This window comes from Hakea prostrata, chromosome 3 (genome assembly GCF_041222555.1).
Source record: "Hakea prostrata isolate BN-2017 chromosome 3, UWA_Hpros_2, whole genome shotgun sequence".
Lineage (NCBI taxonomy): Eukaryota > Viridiplantae > Streptophyta > Magnoliopsida > Proteales > Proteaceae > Hakea > Hakea prostrata.
Window position 1 is genome coordinate 42378561 of NC_142602.1, and position 18317 is coordinate 42396877.

The 18317-nt window shown below is 37.7% G+C and overlaps 1 protein-coding gene across 3 annotated transcripts in view; it reads right to left on the bottom strand.

Annotated features, from left to right (window-relative positions):
• LOC149022305 (histone H3-lysine(4) N-trimethyltransferase ATX1-like) overlaps nt 1-18317 on the bottom strand; it is a 44219-nt gene that overhangs the window by 8833 nt on the left and 17069 nt on the right. For 2 of the 3 annotated variants that reach the window (XM_089150437.1, XM_089150436.1), the window contains exons 11-24: nt 14938-15084; nt 14692-14739; nt 13848-13965; nt 13704-13769; nt 13563-13624; nt 12729-12785; nt 10536-10604; nt 10197-10398; nt 9619-9903; nt 7225-7286; nt 7053-7130; nt 6345-6440; nt 3961-4064; nt 3720-3864 (exon numbers count right to left, since the gene is read on the bottom strand). In XM_089150437.1, the coding sequence (XP_089006563.1) occupies nt 3723-3864; nt 3961-4064; nt 6345-6440; nt 7053-7130; nt 7225-7286; nt 9619-9903; nt 10197-10398; nt 10536-10604; nt 12729-12785; nt 13563-13624; nt 13704-13769; nt 13848-13965; nt 14692-14739; nt 14938-15084 (1536 nt within the window). In that variant the 3' untranslated portion in view covers nt 3720-3722. The remainder of the gene's footprint in view (nt 1-3719; nt 3865-3960; nt 4065-6344; nt 6441-7052; nt 7131-7224; nt 7287-9618; nt 9904-10196; nt 10399-10535; nt 10605-12728; nt 12786-13562; nt 13625-13703; nt 13770-13847; nt 13966-14691; nt 14740-14937; nt 15085-18317) is intronic. The other variant, XM_089150438.1, reaches the window with a different exon arrangement.

The window sequence follows — 18317 nt, forward strand, 5'->3', positions numbered from 1 at the left end:
CATTCACCCATTTGACGAATGTTTTCAAGCCGAGGAGAGTTAATGTAGAATTGAAGGCATATATAAGAAAGAAAATCCCAATAGGTCATGCTCATCAAAGGCCTAAAGCTATCACCCAAATCAGCTTATGGCTTTCATGGGCTAGGACTGTTTTAGTGGGTTAAAGTTAACCCACATATTTTGATCACTATGGTCTAGACCTAAGTCCAAGTCTAGTTCTTGAAAAGGCAATAAAAGAGGTTGTGCTTTGAAACTAAAAGAACTCATTGTCAAAGGAGTTTTTCTTTGTCAAGAGTTAGGTAGTAATTGAGTTATTAATAGATAGGTGGTGTTAGCTAGTGTTTGGATGTTACAATTAATGTTTATCTCTTTCGAATGATATACAAAGAGATTTATGTAAGAGGGTGAGGACACAACTCAACTCAACTTTGAAATCAAATTGTTTGTTAGTTATTTTCTCTTTGAAGAATCCTTGTGTTTGATCAAGGAAGATTGGTGTTTGATCCAATCGATCCACTTTGCGATGTGAAGCCCAGGAGAACTTTGTTGTTCTTATTTTTCTCTCAATTCTCTTATATTGTTCCTTCCATGTCTTCTTCATAGTGTTGCCCCTATTTTGAAGACCTATTCAGTCCATGTTGTTAAACTAATATCCTTGTACTAGCACTCCGGTTTTCAGCCTACCTTCATATCTGAATTCTGATTATCTCAAGTCTATTAAATCTAAAATTACTCCCTGTGAAAGGTCCTATTTGGCTAGTGTTTTGATCAATCAAATACAATACTACATTATATCATAACCCTGAATCAGTATTTCTCCTGCCTAACATGTCACAACCCGTCCCTGATTTTGGCCCAGATCCTAAACTTTGATTTTGGCCGTAAATTTAACCATTACCTAACAAAAGGAATCTTGATTTGAAATGGATTCCAATTAAGACTTCCACTCTAAGTAGGCCTCTCAATACTAATTCAAATAGAAAACTAAAATTAGAACAAGAAGTATTGGACTAAAATAACCATCAAAAGAAGTGGGAAAATGTCAATAATACCCCTAGTAGGGTTCAGCCAACCCACTAAGTGCGCCACTTTAGCTGGCGTCTAGGGCTCAAATGACTTGTTCTGCTAAGGGGAGGAGGGTGCCTGCTTACATTAGTTGAATAATGCTTAAATGTGAATTATATAGGAGTTATGTTCCACTCTTTATTCAGTACCATGTCCAAGAACAATGCACTGTCAAACACGGTCAAAACTACAAATTGTAATGAGAGTTCGCAATATATAGTTGAAACCAAGACATTCTCTGTTTCTAGCTAGTCAAAACCAAGATTTATAACTTCGATTACATTTAACTAGAAGTGCATTCTTGCAACCGCTAGCAACAGTTAAACGCCATTAAAAACCCTAGTTGTTACATATTGCAAACTAGAGTTTCAAGCAAGAACGGTATAAGTTGCAATAAACCAGAAGGGCAATATCTTAAAAAGACCCTCAGAAGGACGGTGATGATCGATGCTATTCAATGCGTGGAGATCTGATATCATGCAGAAGTATCAAAATAAGATACAAGGTAAAGAACTGTAGAGAAGAAGAGAAGAAAGAAGTCTAATATGAGAAGTAAACAGAGCTCAAGGTAAAATGGAATTGGCTTCCACACTGAGCGGCATATTTACACAGAATAGTAAATAATAATTATGACAACAGGAATGCCCCCTCCCCACAATAAGTATAATTAAGGACACATTACGACCTTACTTAAACATAAAAAAAGCCACACCCTAGTATAGCATATCAATAGTACAGGAGAAAGGACTACTCTGCAAAAGCCTCCCCCCAACCTCATGTTCTTCACTGCTATTTACTTTATTAGTTCACTGACAACCATTGTGCAGCCATTCCAAGCAATCAACCGGTATCATTATAGGTCTGATTTATCAAATATTACATGATTTATTGGCTAACTTTATTGCACGTATTGCTGCCCATTAACCCAAAACTTTTCCTGCATTAAATTAGGCTCTCTTTGGTACAGTATAAATTTAAAATTATTTGACGTATAAACATGAATAGATGTATTTGGTATGATTTATGACCCCTGTTTCTCATTAACTAATTTGAACTAAACATAAATTCAATAAATAGATCAAGGGCTGTTTATGATTTATCACCATAAACTGTTAATTTGTGTTATGTGGGTACTATTAATAAACATGTGCAGAATTACTACTATAAGTAGAGTGAAAAGGTAAAATTACAAAAAACAAAGAACAAAATCTTGGTTTCACCCTCCAACCTCCACATTGCTCCTATTTCCTCTTTTAAGTTAAAAGATGTCTTGGCGTCGCCTAAGCGTCGCCTCGGCGTCTGGGCTCCTTCGGAACACCTCAAATTGGCGTCGCCTTATTTTTAGGCAATAAGGCGTCCGGTTTTTTTTTTTTTTTTTCAATCACGAGAAAGATGCCTAATCGAAGGCATATATTGAAATACTTATCAGATTCCGATTGTAAAGTATCTATTGCTTGAACCTATATGCATATGTATAATGACGCTACATGTGATCAAATGTTAAAATAAAAATAAAAACAAACAAAATCGAAAGAGAATAAGTTCTTGACTCAAGTCTCACACTCTCACTCTCACTCTAATCCCTAATCTCTTTCTCTCTTCCTCTCTTCTTCTCTTCCATTCCCTCGACGACACTCCGGCAAGCAGTGGCCAGCAACAAACTTCTCTTCCTTTCTTCTCGCGACTTTTTATTTAGGACCTATTATGTGTGGTTTGTAGTATGTTGGATGACTTGAGGTAGTTTGACATTAGTTTTTTTATTATATAAGATATGATAGATTTAGAGTGAATGAGATGTACACTAAAAATTTCACTTAAAACACCTCAACCGCCTCAAAAGCGCCTCGGAGGGCGCCTCGTCGACTCATCGCCTCAATTAGCCTAAACCGCCTTGCATCGCCTCGTCGTTGTGACAACTATGCTTTTAACAATAATTTACGGATACTAAACTAGCCCAAACCAATAAAAGTGAGTGAAAACCAAAACCAAAACTAAAATCGATATCTATTCACAAGGTAAGCCAAACCAATGACATAATACATTGTTCACCTAATGGTACCAAATCTATTTCTTGTTATATAATATATTATGTTTAATAGTAATCAAACGAAAACTGTTTATCACTCATAACCTATTATCATAATTGATTATTCATAAATAGGTCATAAACATATAAATTATGCCAAAAGTGCCTTAGTTGTTTTCTTCTCTCCCTATAGTAGGATCTATTATTGTTATAATACTTGAAATTCTTCACATCATTATTTTCAGTTTTTCTATTGTGAGTTGCAGGAGTTTGGACTCAGCATTTCATTTTTTAGATTGTAATTTATCAGCATGCAATTTCAAGAGTCCAATTCCCATGATCCCCATACCATGTTTCCCAATTGAGTTTAGTTTAGTCTTGCATGTTACTTTAGCCTGAAATTGATAATCTCTCTAATTTTCTTCTCTAACTTGCATGTTTATATCTTATTTTCTGCGGCATTCTCTCCTTGTTCAATGTTTTTCCCATTAGAACTTGTACCCTTGTGGAGTACCCCTAATCATCCTTGTAGAATCCCTAGTCCCTAGGCTTCCCCCTACATCAATGAGCCACTGCAATCACAGATTCAAGAGAACAGTGAAAAGCTTAGGTATGAAATTCTTCTTACTTCTTATTCTCCTCTCCAGTAAATCAATTCACTATGAGGTACACACAACTTTGCCATTCGCTCCTCTGCTTCAGTATCATTAACTACACCCCGACATCTGGGGAACCCACAATAGCATGCTAGTTGTTCGTCAATGGAAAAAAATCTGCACACAATTCAGAAGAAAAAATAATTTAAGAACCCACACAGACAATCTCAAGACATAGAAGATATGCTTGGTGCACTAAAACTTGAAAAGAACCTGTAGTCATAAGTCAGTTCTTCCCATTGACTAATATCTCTTTTTGCAAATATAATTATATGCTCATCTCCTTGAACACTTATTACTCTTGAATAACAGTTTGGCTGCAAAAGAAAATAAAATAAACATTAAAAAAATAAAAAGGAAAAAAACAACATGCAGCTATAGATGTAATCTTACAATACAAAAACTATTCAAGCATAGAAAAAAGTACTTAATTTTTTATACGTTCATCAAAGAGGCCATCACCATGTTCAGTATTAGAAATTAGTTGAAATAGCATAAATTTTCTTTCATATAAATTCCATCTTACAAGTGCTTGTGGTTCAGAATAGTTCAATATAATCAAGGTGCGAAATCTCGGCCAAATTCGCCGGTTCGCTACCTGGCGAACCAGCGTGAAGCCGATCTCCTCATTTAATTTTAATCCCCAATCCCGATTCCCAAACGCATCCTTATAATACCCTATTACCATGACACGCAATCCCAAGGTCCCACCTTTTAAACTTCAAAATCCCAACCCATTCCCATCTCACGCAACCTCTTTTTATTTTTCAAAGTGGTGTCAGAAGTCTTTTCATTTTTTAATGTGGTGCATCAGAGATATTTCCTCTTTGTGTGTGGGATAATTGGATAAATTTCAGGCGGTGGTTCCTCTTTGCGTGTGGGATAACCGGATTAGTTGCAGGTGATGGTTTCGGCTTGACATCTTCACCCTTCAGTGCCTTCACTGAGATTTTAAAGAAATAAAAAGAGGAGAAACAGGCGGTGGTTCCGGAAAAAGTTTCTATTTCAGGCAGTGGTTTCAATGATTCTGGTGCTGAGAGAAGAGAAGAAGTGATGAACAAGTGAACAACAGAAGATGGAAGGATTTTGGGCATATTTCGAATCTTCTTCTTCTTCTTCAGTCTTCTCCAAGGATTTCGCCGGCGATAGAAGGATTTCAACCATGAACAACAACATTTTGCAGGTTTATTGTCGATTTTTGCCGAGTTTTCGCCAATTCGACGATTTTCCAGCGATATTTAGCGATTTTCCGGCAATATTATTTAATTTCGTTTTTTGGTGCAGCTTTCGGTTCGGTACTCACCATAGTTGTCACGGCGACGAGGCGATACAAGGCGGTTTAGGCTAGTTGAGGCGATGAGTCGATGAGGCGCCCTCCGAGGCGCTTTTAAGGCGGTTGAGGCGTTTTAAGTGAAATTTTTAGTGTACATCTCATTCACTCTAATCCATTATAAATCTATCATATCTTATATAATAAAAAACTAATATTAGCCTACCTCAAGTCATCCAACATACTACAAACCACACATAGTAGGTCCTAAATAAAAAGTCGCAGGAAGAAACCAAGAGAAGAAGTCACTTGTCGCTAGCCACGGCTTGCCGGAGTGTCGTCACGGGAATCGAAGAGAAGAAGAGAGGAAAAGAGAAAGAGATTAGGATTAGAGTGAGAGTGAGAGTGAGAGTGAGAGTGTGAGATTCGAGTGAAGAACTTATTATCTTTCGATTTTGTTTGTTTTTATTTTGATCACATGTAGCGTCATTATAAATATGCATATAGGTTCAAACAATAAATACTTTACAATCGGAATCTAATAAGTAATTCAATATATGCCTTCAATTTGGCATCTTTCATGTGATTTAAAAAAGAAAAAAAAAGCGGACGCCTTAAGGTATATAAGGCGTCCGAGGGGCCTGAGGTGACACCTCATACCCTAAGGCGGTCGCCTTATTGCCTAAAAATAAGGCGATGCCGATTTGAGGCGCTTCGAAGGCACCCGGACGCCGAGGCGACAATTAGGCAACGCCTAGGCGACGCCTTGACAACTATGGTACTCACCGAACTGGGCGAATTTCGCCGAAAGGTTTTACCTTGAATATAATATAGAACAGCTATAAGGGTCACATTTCCAAGTTAACATTTAGTATGCCACTTCCGACAACAATATGCACACATAGGACCCTAATAACCCAAAGGGAGATTTAATGTCCACAACTAAGAAAGAAAACCCTACAAAAAATAAATTCATAAATTCTCATATGAGGAATCTGAAATTTCATAGATCTGGTAGGATGGGACAGAACATTAAATATCAAACTCTATCTTAAGGACATGCATGAAATCTGTATTAACACAGTTAAACGGTTGGAATCAGTCACCGCCAATTACAATCAAGTAGGGAAGCATTAACCTGAATCGTCTATGAATCAGGATGATTCAAATGAAAAGAAAAAAAAGTTATCTGAAGCAACCCGACCTGGACTGCTTTGAATCAGGATAGGCCACAAGTGGTTTCCAATCCTAGTCTTGGAACAACAACATCACAACAAGAGTATCAACTAAATGAACAACATCAAAGAGTTTCCAAAATGATACATACTTCACAAGAGTGGTTAATCAAATGAGCAATGCTCCCTGCCCTGGTGGCATCAATAACGCGCTCATCATCAATTCTGAACATATAGGTCCCAGCACCCTGCACAAGAAAGAGAAAAAAATTAGCTTAAGCAATGATATTTCTTAAAATACACAAGTGATTTTAGGTTAAGTCTAAAGCATCAGGTATAAGAACATCTCTGGAAATGTTCTAACAAATGCAATATTCCTTCTTATGGGGGAAAAAAGGTACAAACAACTAACTAATTCAATATTACAGAGAGACTAGCAGTCGGGCAGATCACCTTCAAATGAATCAACTTACCAGCATAGACAGTGTATTGATTAATAAAATCCATGAAAACTAGAAACTATCTAAACATCCTACTCTTATTACTTATTGGACCACCTTGTACCATGTAAAGCGATGGTAACATGAGCATTAAAGGATCTCTTGTGGAAGGCATTAATGCTGTTCATGACACTGATGGCTTGGCTATAGCCCATATATAACATTCTCACATGGGTGGGTCCTCCCACTTCATATAAAATATGTAACAAATGATCATTTAGTACTCATCTCCTTGCTTCTAATTGTTCCACATCCCAACTTTAATCATGCACACAGAGGCATAAAAATGCAATCATAACATTTCATAGAAGAATGCTTTTGGCATTCTCATGTGGAAGAAGGTAAAGTTAAAAAACTTGCCACCAATGAGTTGTATATGAAATGTTCCCTTCGGTCAGCAATTGGGGGTCTGACAAGTTCACCTGTATATTCAATCATCTGCAAGGGCATCAAAGATAGGAAAATGTCTTACATGCAACATGAACCAAACAAATGACTTAAAAGTATAACAAAAGAAATCAGACCAGTTTACCATATCTCCAGCTCTATGTGGTTGTTTTGCAAATATGCCAAATCCATGGATTCCAGATTTCCCTTCAGCAAATAGAGACATAAAGCTAAATTAGCTAATGAGTCCAGGTTCGGTGAACAGTAGGAAGGAATACAACTTTTGCAGCACTCTATGTACAACAAATATCTTCATCTCAGCAATTTCTTATGTAGAAATCGAAGCATCTATGTGCCCTCTCTCTCCTAGGAAATGTAAAACTAAAAATACAAGCAGGAAATAAATGAATAGACATGTGCTTCTCCTGTTCAACATCTAAAAGAAGTAAAAGTAGGATTTCAATGCCATCACCCCCAAGAAGGATAACCAAGCATGAAAAAAGAGGAATTACTCGCTTTACATCACGAGTGACATCATTAGCTACTATCACACTTCCCTTTCCCTCCCCTAAAAAAGATGATTCCTTGGTGTGTGCTTTTCTCTGATGATATTGTTTAGGTGGATGAGACAAAAACAAGGATCGATGCACTATCGGGGTTTGGAGGCTAACATTGAGACTAAAAGATTTTAAGATTTGATGTAGCCTTAGATAGGATTTGGGCTGTGGGGATGCTAGCAGAAGCCAGGGTAGGGTTTTGGATCGAGTGCAGCGGAAGGGAAATGGTACTTCATCCAAACATGGGCTGAAACTGATGATTGGACCGTGAGATTAGAAAACCAGATCTTCCCAATCCAAACAGGATACTGGGAGATGGGCACATGTTGGAGCTTCTCACCAACAAAGTGATAGTCTGCCTCAATATATTTTGTATGCTTGCAAAAAACTAGATTCGATGCTATGTGAATAGCAACATGATTATCACTCCATAAAGACATAGGTAACTTAAGATCAAAGCCAGTTCTCTCAGAACTGTTTAACTTGCATCAGCTCACAAGTGACAAGCTCTATGACTTGATACTCTGACTCTAACTAGATAGAGCAACCACTGTTACTCTTCCAGGACACTAGGTTTTCTCCAACCAGGGTATAATAGCCCATGGTTGATCTTCTGTCAACTGGAAAACCAACCAATCAACATCTCAAAATCCTTCAATCCTTCTGTGACCATGATGTTAAGGAGCCCAAGACTGGGAGCTCTCTTAAGATACCTCAATATGTGTAGAACTGCATCCCAATGTGCCATTCAAGGACTAATCAAAAATTGACTCAAAATACTGACAGGAAAACCAATGTTAGGTCGAGGCTGTCGAGCCACTATCAAATCATTCAATTTTTCAACCATTTCCAATACCTCTTTGGATCAACAAAAGCAACTCCAACTTCAGGCATAAGTATTATAATCATATATTGGACTATCCAAAGGCTTAGAACCAAGCATCCCTATTTTGACAGCAAACCAATCACATACTTGCACTGTGATATAAAATATAAAAAATAAATAAATAAAAATTTGTTCCTTGGACGAGCAACGTCTGTACACAAGAAGTACTTAACTCTTCCCAAGTCTTCAGTCTAAAACTATTGTTGCAAATGAGTCTTCAGCTTATCAATAACAACTGAGCCATACCCATTAATGATCATATAAAATTCATAAACATAACAAGAAATATCTTCCCTGTACTAGAATGGCGAAAAAACACTGAGTGATCACCCTCATAGTGAATCAACCCAAAATTTGTAACAACTGAAGTAAACCAACCAAACCATGCAAGGGGTCAACCCATACAATGACTTCTTCAGGCAACATATAAACAATGCTCCCTCTGAGCAACAAACCCAAGAGGTTGCCCCATATATACTTCCTCATTGAGATCCTCATTGAGGAAAGCATTCCTCACATCTAGCTAAAACAGTGGCCAATGCTAAGTAGCAACTAAAGAGATCAAATTTTGAATAAAGTTGAGCTTCACTTTAGAATAAAAGGTATCCAGATAATCCACCTGGTGAGAAATTGCTTGCCTTTCCCTCCCTCCCCCCAAATGGTGCATTTTAATCACAAGAATGCCTCTAATAGCTAACTATAAAATGTATTAAAATTCATAAGAACATGAAAATTTTGCTTTTTTATGCTTTTTAAGAAAATACTTCTTAATTTTATCTGGATACAAAATATGCATGTCCATCTCCAAAGAAAACCCTACATAAGAACTTCCAAATTTTAAGATTTAAACAAGATTAAGCCTAGTCTTCTTCCCATTCTTAGGGATTATCAAGCTTTATTCAATTCAACCACCAAAAGTACTCACAAAACTGAGATGACAGATATGCAAAATGGTACGATTTCGAGCATGAGTAATTATACCGAGAAAATGTACCAAAATGGAGCCACCTTAAGAGAGTTATAGCAGATGAAACCCACATCAGAAACGATTAGTATGCAGGTTAAACTTCTAAGGTAAAAGAACATCAATGCTCACCGAATGCGAGTCTCTTTTTGAAGGTTTGTTTCATGTGTTTGTACTTTTCAGCTACAGAAAGGACATTCTTCTGGGTTTCGTGTTGGGAGGATCTTGAGTTTTTAAGTCCAGAGGACAATCTTGGGGCCATGAGTTGATTGGAAGAGGGAACATTTCCCAAGGATCCATTTTGACAGTAACCAGTGACCAAATACGGCCTATTCTCTACATATAACCGCTTCAAGGATGCAGCAGCAAGGGCTTCAGGTTCTTTCCTTCCCCTCCTCCTGCGAAAATCAAATGGTTCTGAAAAAAAAAATAACCGAAAAGTATGAATAAGAAGGATCAGAAGAGGATTACCATAAATCCAACTTAACCAACACGACCATTAAATATTTTTAAAATAATAATTTTTGCAGTAAAGAAATGCAATAGAATCCTTGTGCATCAGTAATAGGTGGAGAAGAACACCTTCCAGGCCGGAAGATGATGGAACATGACAGAGGATGGGAGAAAAACCGAAAAAAAGGGAAAAAGCATTGGAAGTTGTGAAATCAATTGATAGCTAGCTGAAACCAAATAAATACAAACCAACATACCAGTACGAGCACATCCAGATGGATTAGTTGGAGGGCTGTAGCTGGAACAATGCCTTGTAATTGACCCAGTTTGCTCTTCAGCAGGTGAACAACGCTCATTAGATGGCTGTCTATGCCTCTTACAGAAGGAAAGTAGAGGAATACATTGATCCTCTTCATCCTCATCCACAGATACAAGGTGCAGCCTATCTTCATCCTCAGGCTAAAGATATACAGTAAAATATAACATAATTTCTAGTTCAGAAGCTAAGCATTAACAGAAAAAGATAAACAGCATGCAACATGAGCAATTAAAGACAGACAAACAACAATTACAAGACTTGATAAAAGGATAAGTACCTCTACACAAAGGCCAGCAGCACGTGCACATAGTGGATGATATGCTACACGGCAAATATTATTTGAACACTGCAAAATTTTGCCAGTAAATTTTGCCAGTTACAAGAACTAGTAACAAAATGGAAAACACTAAAATGGTAAACAGTAAATCAATATAATGGCTTTAACTGTTTATTGAACAAATCTCGAAAGCTCGTAACATGGGTTGACATCCCAAGTAATCTTAAGAATGTAGTAACTAATTTATTAAGATGAAGGATCGGAATGCTCACTTGTCCAAATAAAGATTCATCAAAAAGATTCTTTTCCTAGAAATAATCTAGGGTTGGGTTCAATACAAACTGGGCCTTTGATCCATGGATTTTCTATGTAATTTTTTATGGTCTAACAAATGGGAAATTAGGTTAGATGTTTTTATTTTATGTTTAAATCGAATAGAATAGGTTTGGCTGGTGTGAACGAATGTCTCAATTTAAGTCATTTTGGAATATTCTCTTTTCTGCTCAGAGAATAACCCTTTTAAGCTATAAGTAGGACTTCACACAGCCAAGGAATTTCACAGGAGGCAGGCCCTTTGGCCATATTATAAGGCCTCCCCAGTAAGTATAACCCGTCCCAAATCAAAACAATCTTCTCCTAGACTTCTAAGCAGTAAATCTATAGCAACCCAAACATGGCTTGGCATTATTTCAAATTCTTAATAGATTCATCAAACTATTTCAACCCTAAGTATTCCATCCATCCCTGGGAAACATTTTCCAGGACTCGGATCTCCCCAGACCTATCCACCCATCCAAATCAGCCCAAATTTAGATCAAACCTCTATCACAGCCTCTTTGTCACTTGATCTCAAGCCCTAGCCTCATCCTCCCACTTGAAATCCAAAATAACCTCTTAATTTGCATTCAAGAAACCCAACCTCTAACCCAAGCCTCACTAGCAAATATGGTTACCCACCCTAAGCTCATCCTAGCATCCAGAAACCTTCACTGATTGGTTTCCCATCCCTAACCTATTATAACTACAAAACCAACCCAAACCCTAACTCTACCATAATCCTAAGCTGACCTTGTTAAAGATAATGACAGATAACAATGAAGTAACATGATATGGGGAGTCCCCATATCCTGGTTTCTTTGTTGCTTTAGGTCTTCACTAATTAGTGCCATAGTCTAAGTGAGTTACTTGTTAAGCCTTAGGCTTAATTGGATAAGAGTTAGGAGTCACGTTTCTTACGAAATCCTATATTGGTTTACTAGAAATACCGTGGTGGGTGATATGATAGAACATAGATGCTATCGCCGAGCCCTGTTCTTCAATTGTTCTCTCTTCTTCTTCCTCAAACTCTCCTACTTCTTCTATCTACCTGGTACTACCTACAGATCTTGGGATCGTTTAAAGACCTAAAATTTAGTTCTAACCAATTTGAATCGCCTGTTCACACAGTCATTCCAACTTATAACAATCTTGCTCAATTTTGCTTTTGTTTCAAGTGTTTCAACACCTTTTGACTTTGATACCTCCAGAGACAGCATATATACCGGTACATAGAAAATGTGTGGCTATCTAATCTTATTTAGTTTTTTCCTCTGATCTAGTGGATAACCAGGATCCCAAAGACATTAGCATGTCAACCTTTAGCACTGAAAAAAGCTTCCACTGAGGTTTTTTCTACCATGTTTTCCTCCTTTTTCACACAAGCTCACAGCTATTTTCAGCCAATTTAGTCTCATACATGTACCAGATTATAATGATGAAAAGTAAACATACGTAGAAAAAGAAAACTTAAGACGGGATAGATATTGCATATAGTTATATCTAAAAACACGGCTCACAAATGTTACGAATAACTCATGACAAGTCATGGATACACTAGAGCTTCAAGATTTAACAAAGATAGTAAGATCAATCAGTTCAATTAATTTGAATTAAATTCACGACCTTTGACAGAGAATAGCACATCAAAAGAACTGATGCAATCATGTTGGCTTTAGATTCACACATTTATTAAAAGTCTCAAATGCTCAAGTGAAATCATTTAGTGAGTAGTGGAAAATGTGCCAACCAGACAAATAAATAATAAATAAATAAAAATAAACTCAACAGGAGTGGCAATGGCAATACTACAAAACAATCAATGGATAAACAGGTTAACACCACTTAGTTTTCTGTACATATTAACTGTGAAAATACCTGGATACATGCTCCATAAGAAACACCACAGATGCTGCACAAAAGTTTCCAGCGATCCTGTAAATTTCAGGGCGCGGACATTAAAAACCACTCAAAATGATAAGAAAGCATTAACTTTTGGAATTAACGTACAGACTGAAAACTAATAACAAAAAGGAGCTAGAGTCCCTCTAAAAAAGGATAACATTCCAAATATGGCAGATCACAACCATAGCCCATACTGGAAGCCCTTCAGAAACAATCCTATCTTCCACAGAGAAAATCAGAAATGGAGCCCAAATTTTGTGAAGGGATGACTCCAAGGTCCATAGCCTATATGTCAAGTTTCACAAAAGCTGGATTTTACGAGGTGGAAAGATAATAAGTTTTATAAAAATTCGGAGACCAAGGTAAGTTGAATGAACATTCACAGGTGGCTGTAAGTAAAAGAACACACGGACATACATAGAATTGTATCTAATTGAATTTAGGGGTGCCCCCCTGCTTGTTGTTGCGGGGGGGTGTGGTGGCGCGGCCCCCCCCCCCCCCGGCTTTGCGGGGTGGGGGGGGGGGGGGGCGCCGGGGGGGGGGGGGGTGTCGCTTGTATTGGCATGGTCGATGGGCCCCTTGTGTGGGGAATTGGGGGGACCCATGGTTGTCACAGTATCACCTAGCAGTGCTCCAAGGCACCTTGTTGGCATAGCCTTGATATCCAGGCCCATTCCAATGCTTCAGGTCACCTAACAACATGATATCTACGCATCTAGCTAATCCATAGCCCAAGTTACCAAAACAAAATGTCCAGTTGGCCATGAGGATGAATTTTTCTCACAAGGGAAACAAATAACTAATTACCTTATTGATTCTGTTAATCCCATCAATAGGCTCCATTCTCTTGACATCTGATAGGCAAGTCTCTGTAGAATACTAGGGAGAGTCAGAAAACAAATAAATTGCAAAATTAAAAATCAAAATCTATGATGCAGGCCAACAAACCAGGTATCCATATAGCACAAGCTAGATGGGCCCAACGTCCATCAGTTGTAGGTTTCATGGCACCTCCTGAAATAAATCCAATCACCAGATTTAGTGATGGATAATTTACAAGTGACAAGTGAAAACATTTGAATATTAATATACCTATGACAGGACAAAGACAGCAAGGTGGAGGATGCTTGGCCATCCCTAAATGACATAGGTTGCACAACCATAAGGCCCCATCAACAGGTTCTAATTCACCATAACATCTCGCATGGACCTGATCAATCATTGGAAAAATTGGGGAAAAAAATAAAAAATATGAAGGAAGGGAAAAGTATCGCTGAGTTGCTTGCAGAGGCTAACCCAGGAAAGAGTACTTTGAACTGCCATCTTCCATTGAAAGAAAATAAAATATGAAGGCAAGATTCTGCTGGCAGCTTAGAATACTTTTTCATGACATACAGTAACCTGGCCCTGATTGGTAGGTCTAGAATGAGAACTCGCCAAGATCTCAGTAATATCTCCTTTTTTGGGATTACGAGACAAGATGTTCTGCAAGTGAACATCTCAGTAATTTCTAAGATTTCTCAGTAATATCTCAGATATCAAGACTTTTGTATTCCTCTTAACATTACTCTAATTTTATGTTTTCCATACAAATCTGGCTTGATTTTACTCCAAGAAAACAAAAGCAATGCACCAACTATGTGAGATCTCGGCAAAATCTCCATCCAACTCAGTTTTTTGGACCACCAAGTTCACCTCCAAAAGGGAGCTCTAGAAGCATGTTGAAGGGATCTCACTATTGTTGGTTCAGAACATCCTCCCTTTGGAAAATTCCTTACTCTATTAAAAGTTTAAGAGATGGTGATTACATCCAAGTAACCAAAAGACATAGGAACTGAAAAAAAAACATAAAAATAAAGACAGAAGACGTTTGCTTTCAAGATTCAAGTATTGCATTTAAACATATGGAAAATAAGACCAAATACAGAAGTTTTACCATCATTCGGCATTTATCACACTGCAGAAATAAGTTGTCTTCGTATTCCTGGGATATAAAAGAATTTATGATGAGTCAATTGCATTCATGTCAAATTAAAATACTTGAGAGAATCAAATATTAAATTGGGAAGGGGAAAAATGGGCTAGCTGATAAATTACAGTTTACAAAGACAAGAACCAAACATAATCTACATTAAAAGAGAAAGCTTGTTGGCAAAGGAATGAAAGAAATCACTATTGTCACCTCATCCATGTGGCAAACACTGCATTTATCAAGATCTTTCCAGTCAATATGAACAGGTCTGTAACCAACAGGCAGGTCCCCATAACCTTCTGAGGGAAATTTGCACCCTAAGTACTTCGACGACACTCTAGAATTTGACAGCTCCTGCTAAAGCATCAAAAGATTGTCAGAAAACAAATGAAGAGAAGTAGAAGGCTGATAGACATGAGTAGTGCCTTTAGGCCTATTGATGCATGAGGCATGCTCAAATTGCACAAGTTAACCATAGGTCCATAAGTGACGCAGACATGCTGCATAGGACCAACCCACTTAATATTTTTCATCAGTTTTAACTTAACAGCTTCCAAAACCTCTTGTTCTGTGATTCTTTTCCCTACCACTCCCTTATAAGCTAGGAACAAGTAATTAGACGGTAATGGAACATATTGGAAGGGATGATTCACTAAGTTGGAAGATTTTTCCCATATTCAAAGTTGAAAGAGATATATTACTTTTCCAAAAATAAATTATTACAAGAAATAGGATAATACTTGGTGGTATACCTTCAACATTTTATATGTTATGCACCATAATAAGTAATAATATATTTGACTTCACATACCGATGATGCAGAATTGAAGACATATTTAAGAAAGAAGAAGCCCACTGGGTGTGGCCCATCAAAGGCCTAAAGCTATCACCCAGATCAGCCCATCGCTTTCATGGGCTAAGATTGTTTTAGTGGGTCAAAGTTAGCCACATATTTTTATCTCCATGGTCTAGACCCAAGCCCAAGTCTAGTTCTTGAAAATTCAATAAAAGGGGTTGTGCTTGAAAAATAAAAGAACTCATTATCAAAAGAGTTTTTCTTTGTCAAGAGTCAAGTGATAGTTGAGTTAATAATAGGTAGGTGGTGTTAGCTAGTGGTTGGATGTTACCATTAATGTTTATGTCTCTTTAGAATGTTATATAGAGAGACTTATGTAAGAGGTGAGGACACACAACTCATCAATTGAAATCAAATTACTTTGTTAGCATTCCTTCTCTATGGAAAATCCTTGTGTTTGATCAAGGTAGGTTGGTGTTCGATCCAATCGATCCACCTTGCAGTGTGAAGCCCGGGGTTACATTGTTATTCTTATTTCCCTTATATTGTCCCTTCATTATAGTCCTGCCCCTACTTTGAAGATCTATTCAGCCCATATTGTTATGCTATTATCCTTATAATACCACTATAGTTTCAGCCCTCTTTCATATTTGAATTATGTTTCATCTTAAGTCTATCATATCTGAAATTGATTCCCTGTGAAAGGTCCTATTTGGCTACTATTTTGATCAATCAAATACAGTACTACATTATTTGGTATCAGAGCCATGACAGGGACTGAAAATTCTAGACCATCGAATCCAACTAATCCTATGGCGGCAATGATGGAGATGTTTCAACAACTGAGCAACCAAATCACTGCAAACCAGAAGCAAATGGACGAGAGGTTCTCAGAGCCTCCAGAATTGCTGCCTCTACTCATGCTCCTTACCCTCCACTTGGTGAAGAATCCCAACCAGCTCATTCTATGGCCAATTTTCCTACTCAGAGAAATATAGGGAGAGAACCCCAAAGGATTTCAATTGTGCAACCAACTTTTGTGGAGCACCTACGAAGTTATTTCGCTGGAGAACAACCTACATTCAATACGCATGTTGGTGACACTCACAGGGTTAAGCTTGAACTCAAAGGATACTCAGGTAAGCATGATCCTCAAGTGTTCTTTGATTAGTTGGCAACATTGGATGATTATTTTGATTGGTATGAACTATTGGAGGTACAAAAGATGAAGCTAGCACGTACCAAGCTACTTGGAGCTGCACATGAATGGTGGAGAACTTGCGAATATAAGTTGGAAGATCGTGGTAGAGCTCCTACTACATGGGAGGAAATGAAGGAAGAACTGAGAGAAAAGTACTTGCCATCTACTTTTCGATTGCGACTAGAAGACAAGTTAAATTATCTTCATCAAGGGAACTTGTCAGTAGCAGAATATATGGAACAATTTGACTCTCTTTCTTCTAGTACAGGAATTCGAGAGAGGGAGATCCAAATCTTATCACGTTTCTGATTGGGTTTACGGCTTGAAATCAATAGGGCCATTGGCATTGTGGATGTAGAGAATGTGCAGGATTGTTTTGAAAAAGCCCTATGTGCGGAAGAATTATTGGCATCCAACAACAAAAGGTTTGGATACCAAGTCGGGGAGGTTAGGCAAAATTTTCCAGCACCAAAACCTATTACAACAACCCCTACTCAACCCACATTTCCTACTCGACAAGATAAGGGCAAGGCTCCTATGACTAGTGGCAGTCAAGCACAATGTTTTCATTGTCAAGAGGTTGGACATTATGCTAAATATTGCCCACACTGTCAAAAGATTAATGTTGTTGCTGAGATTGAAAAGTCAGCAGAGGAAGAAGATCTTGATCTATTCCCATACCCACTCGATGATGGCGACTATGACGAAGCTGCATATGATGAGGATGATGCTAATAGAGGAGATGCTTATGGCATTCATATAGTAAGCCGCATCTTGGTGGTTAAAACCAAAGGAGAGGACTGGCGGCGCAATTATATCTTTTACAGCCGTATGAAGTTTTGAGATAATACCGCTTTGGTGATAGTTGACAATGGGAGCTGTCAGTAGGGGTGTAAACGGATCAGATTCGGATCAGATAGTGGTAATACCATATCCGCATTCTATTATATTCGGTCGGATTAGGATAATATCCTATCGGTTGTCGAGCAAACTCAATCAGATTCGGATGATAATAGGATAATTATTTTCTTAAGTAGATTCTTCTAAATGGGCATGTATACAGATTGAATATAATAAGTTTTCGACTACCTGTTGACATCTTTACCATTTTATTTGTGAGGCTAGGTTTGAAATTTAAGAGTTTAGCAACTTCAGTAGTTATTTTAGTAGAAAGTCTATAAAAATAGTTACATGTCTCAAGTAAAAAATCATAAAATCATAAAAAATAAATCAAAATAAGTAACTTAATCGGATAATTTTATTGGACGGATAATAATTGGTAAAAGAGGGTTCGCGTCCTATTAGTAATCAGACGGATTTGGATACCGCTAAACGGATGCGGATTCAAATTCAGAGCGGATTTTGATTATCCATTTACACCCCTAGAGTTATGTCAACGTTACTTCAAACACCTTTGCGAAGAAAGCAAACTTGAAGGTGGAGAAGCACCCTCAACCATATGAGGTGTCCTTGCTAAATGGGGATACTCTGGAGGTAAATCAACAGTGTTTTGTACCATTGAAGCTCCATCGAAATGAGGAAAAGGTATGGTGTGATGTAATCCCTATGCATCTTACTGATGTTCTATTTGGT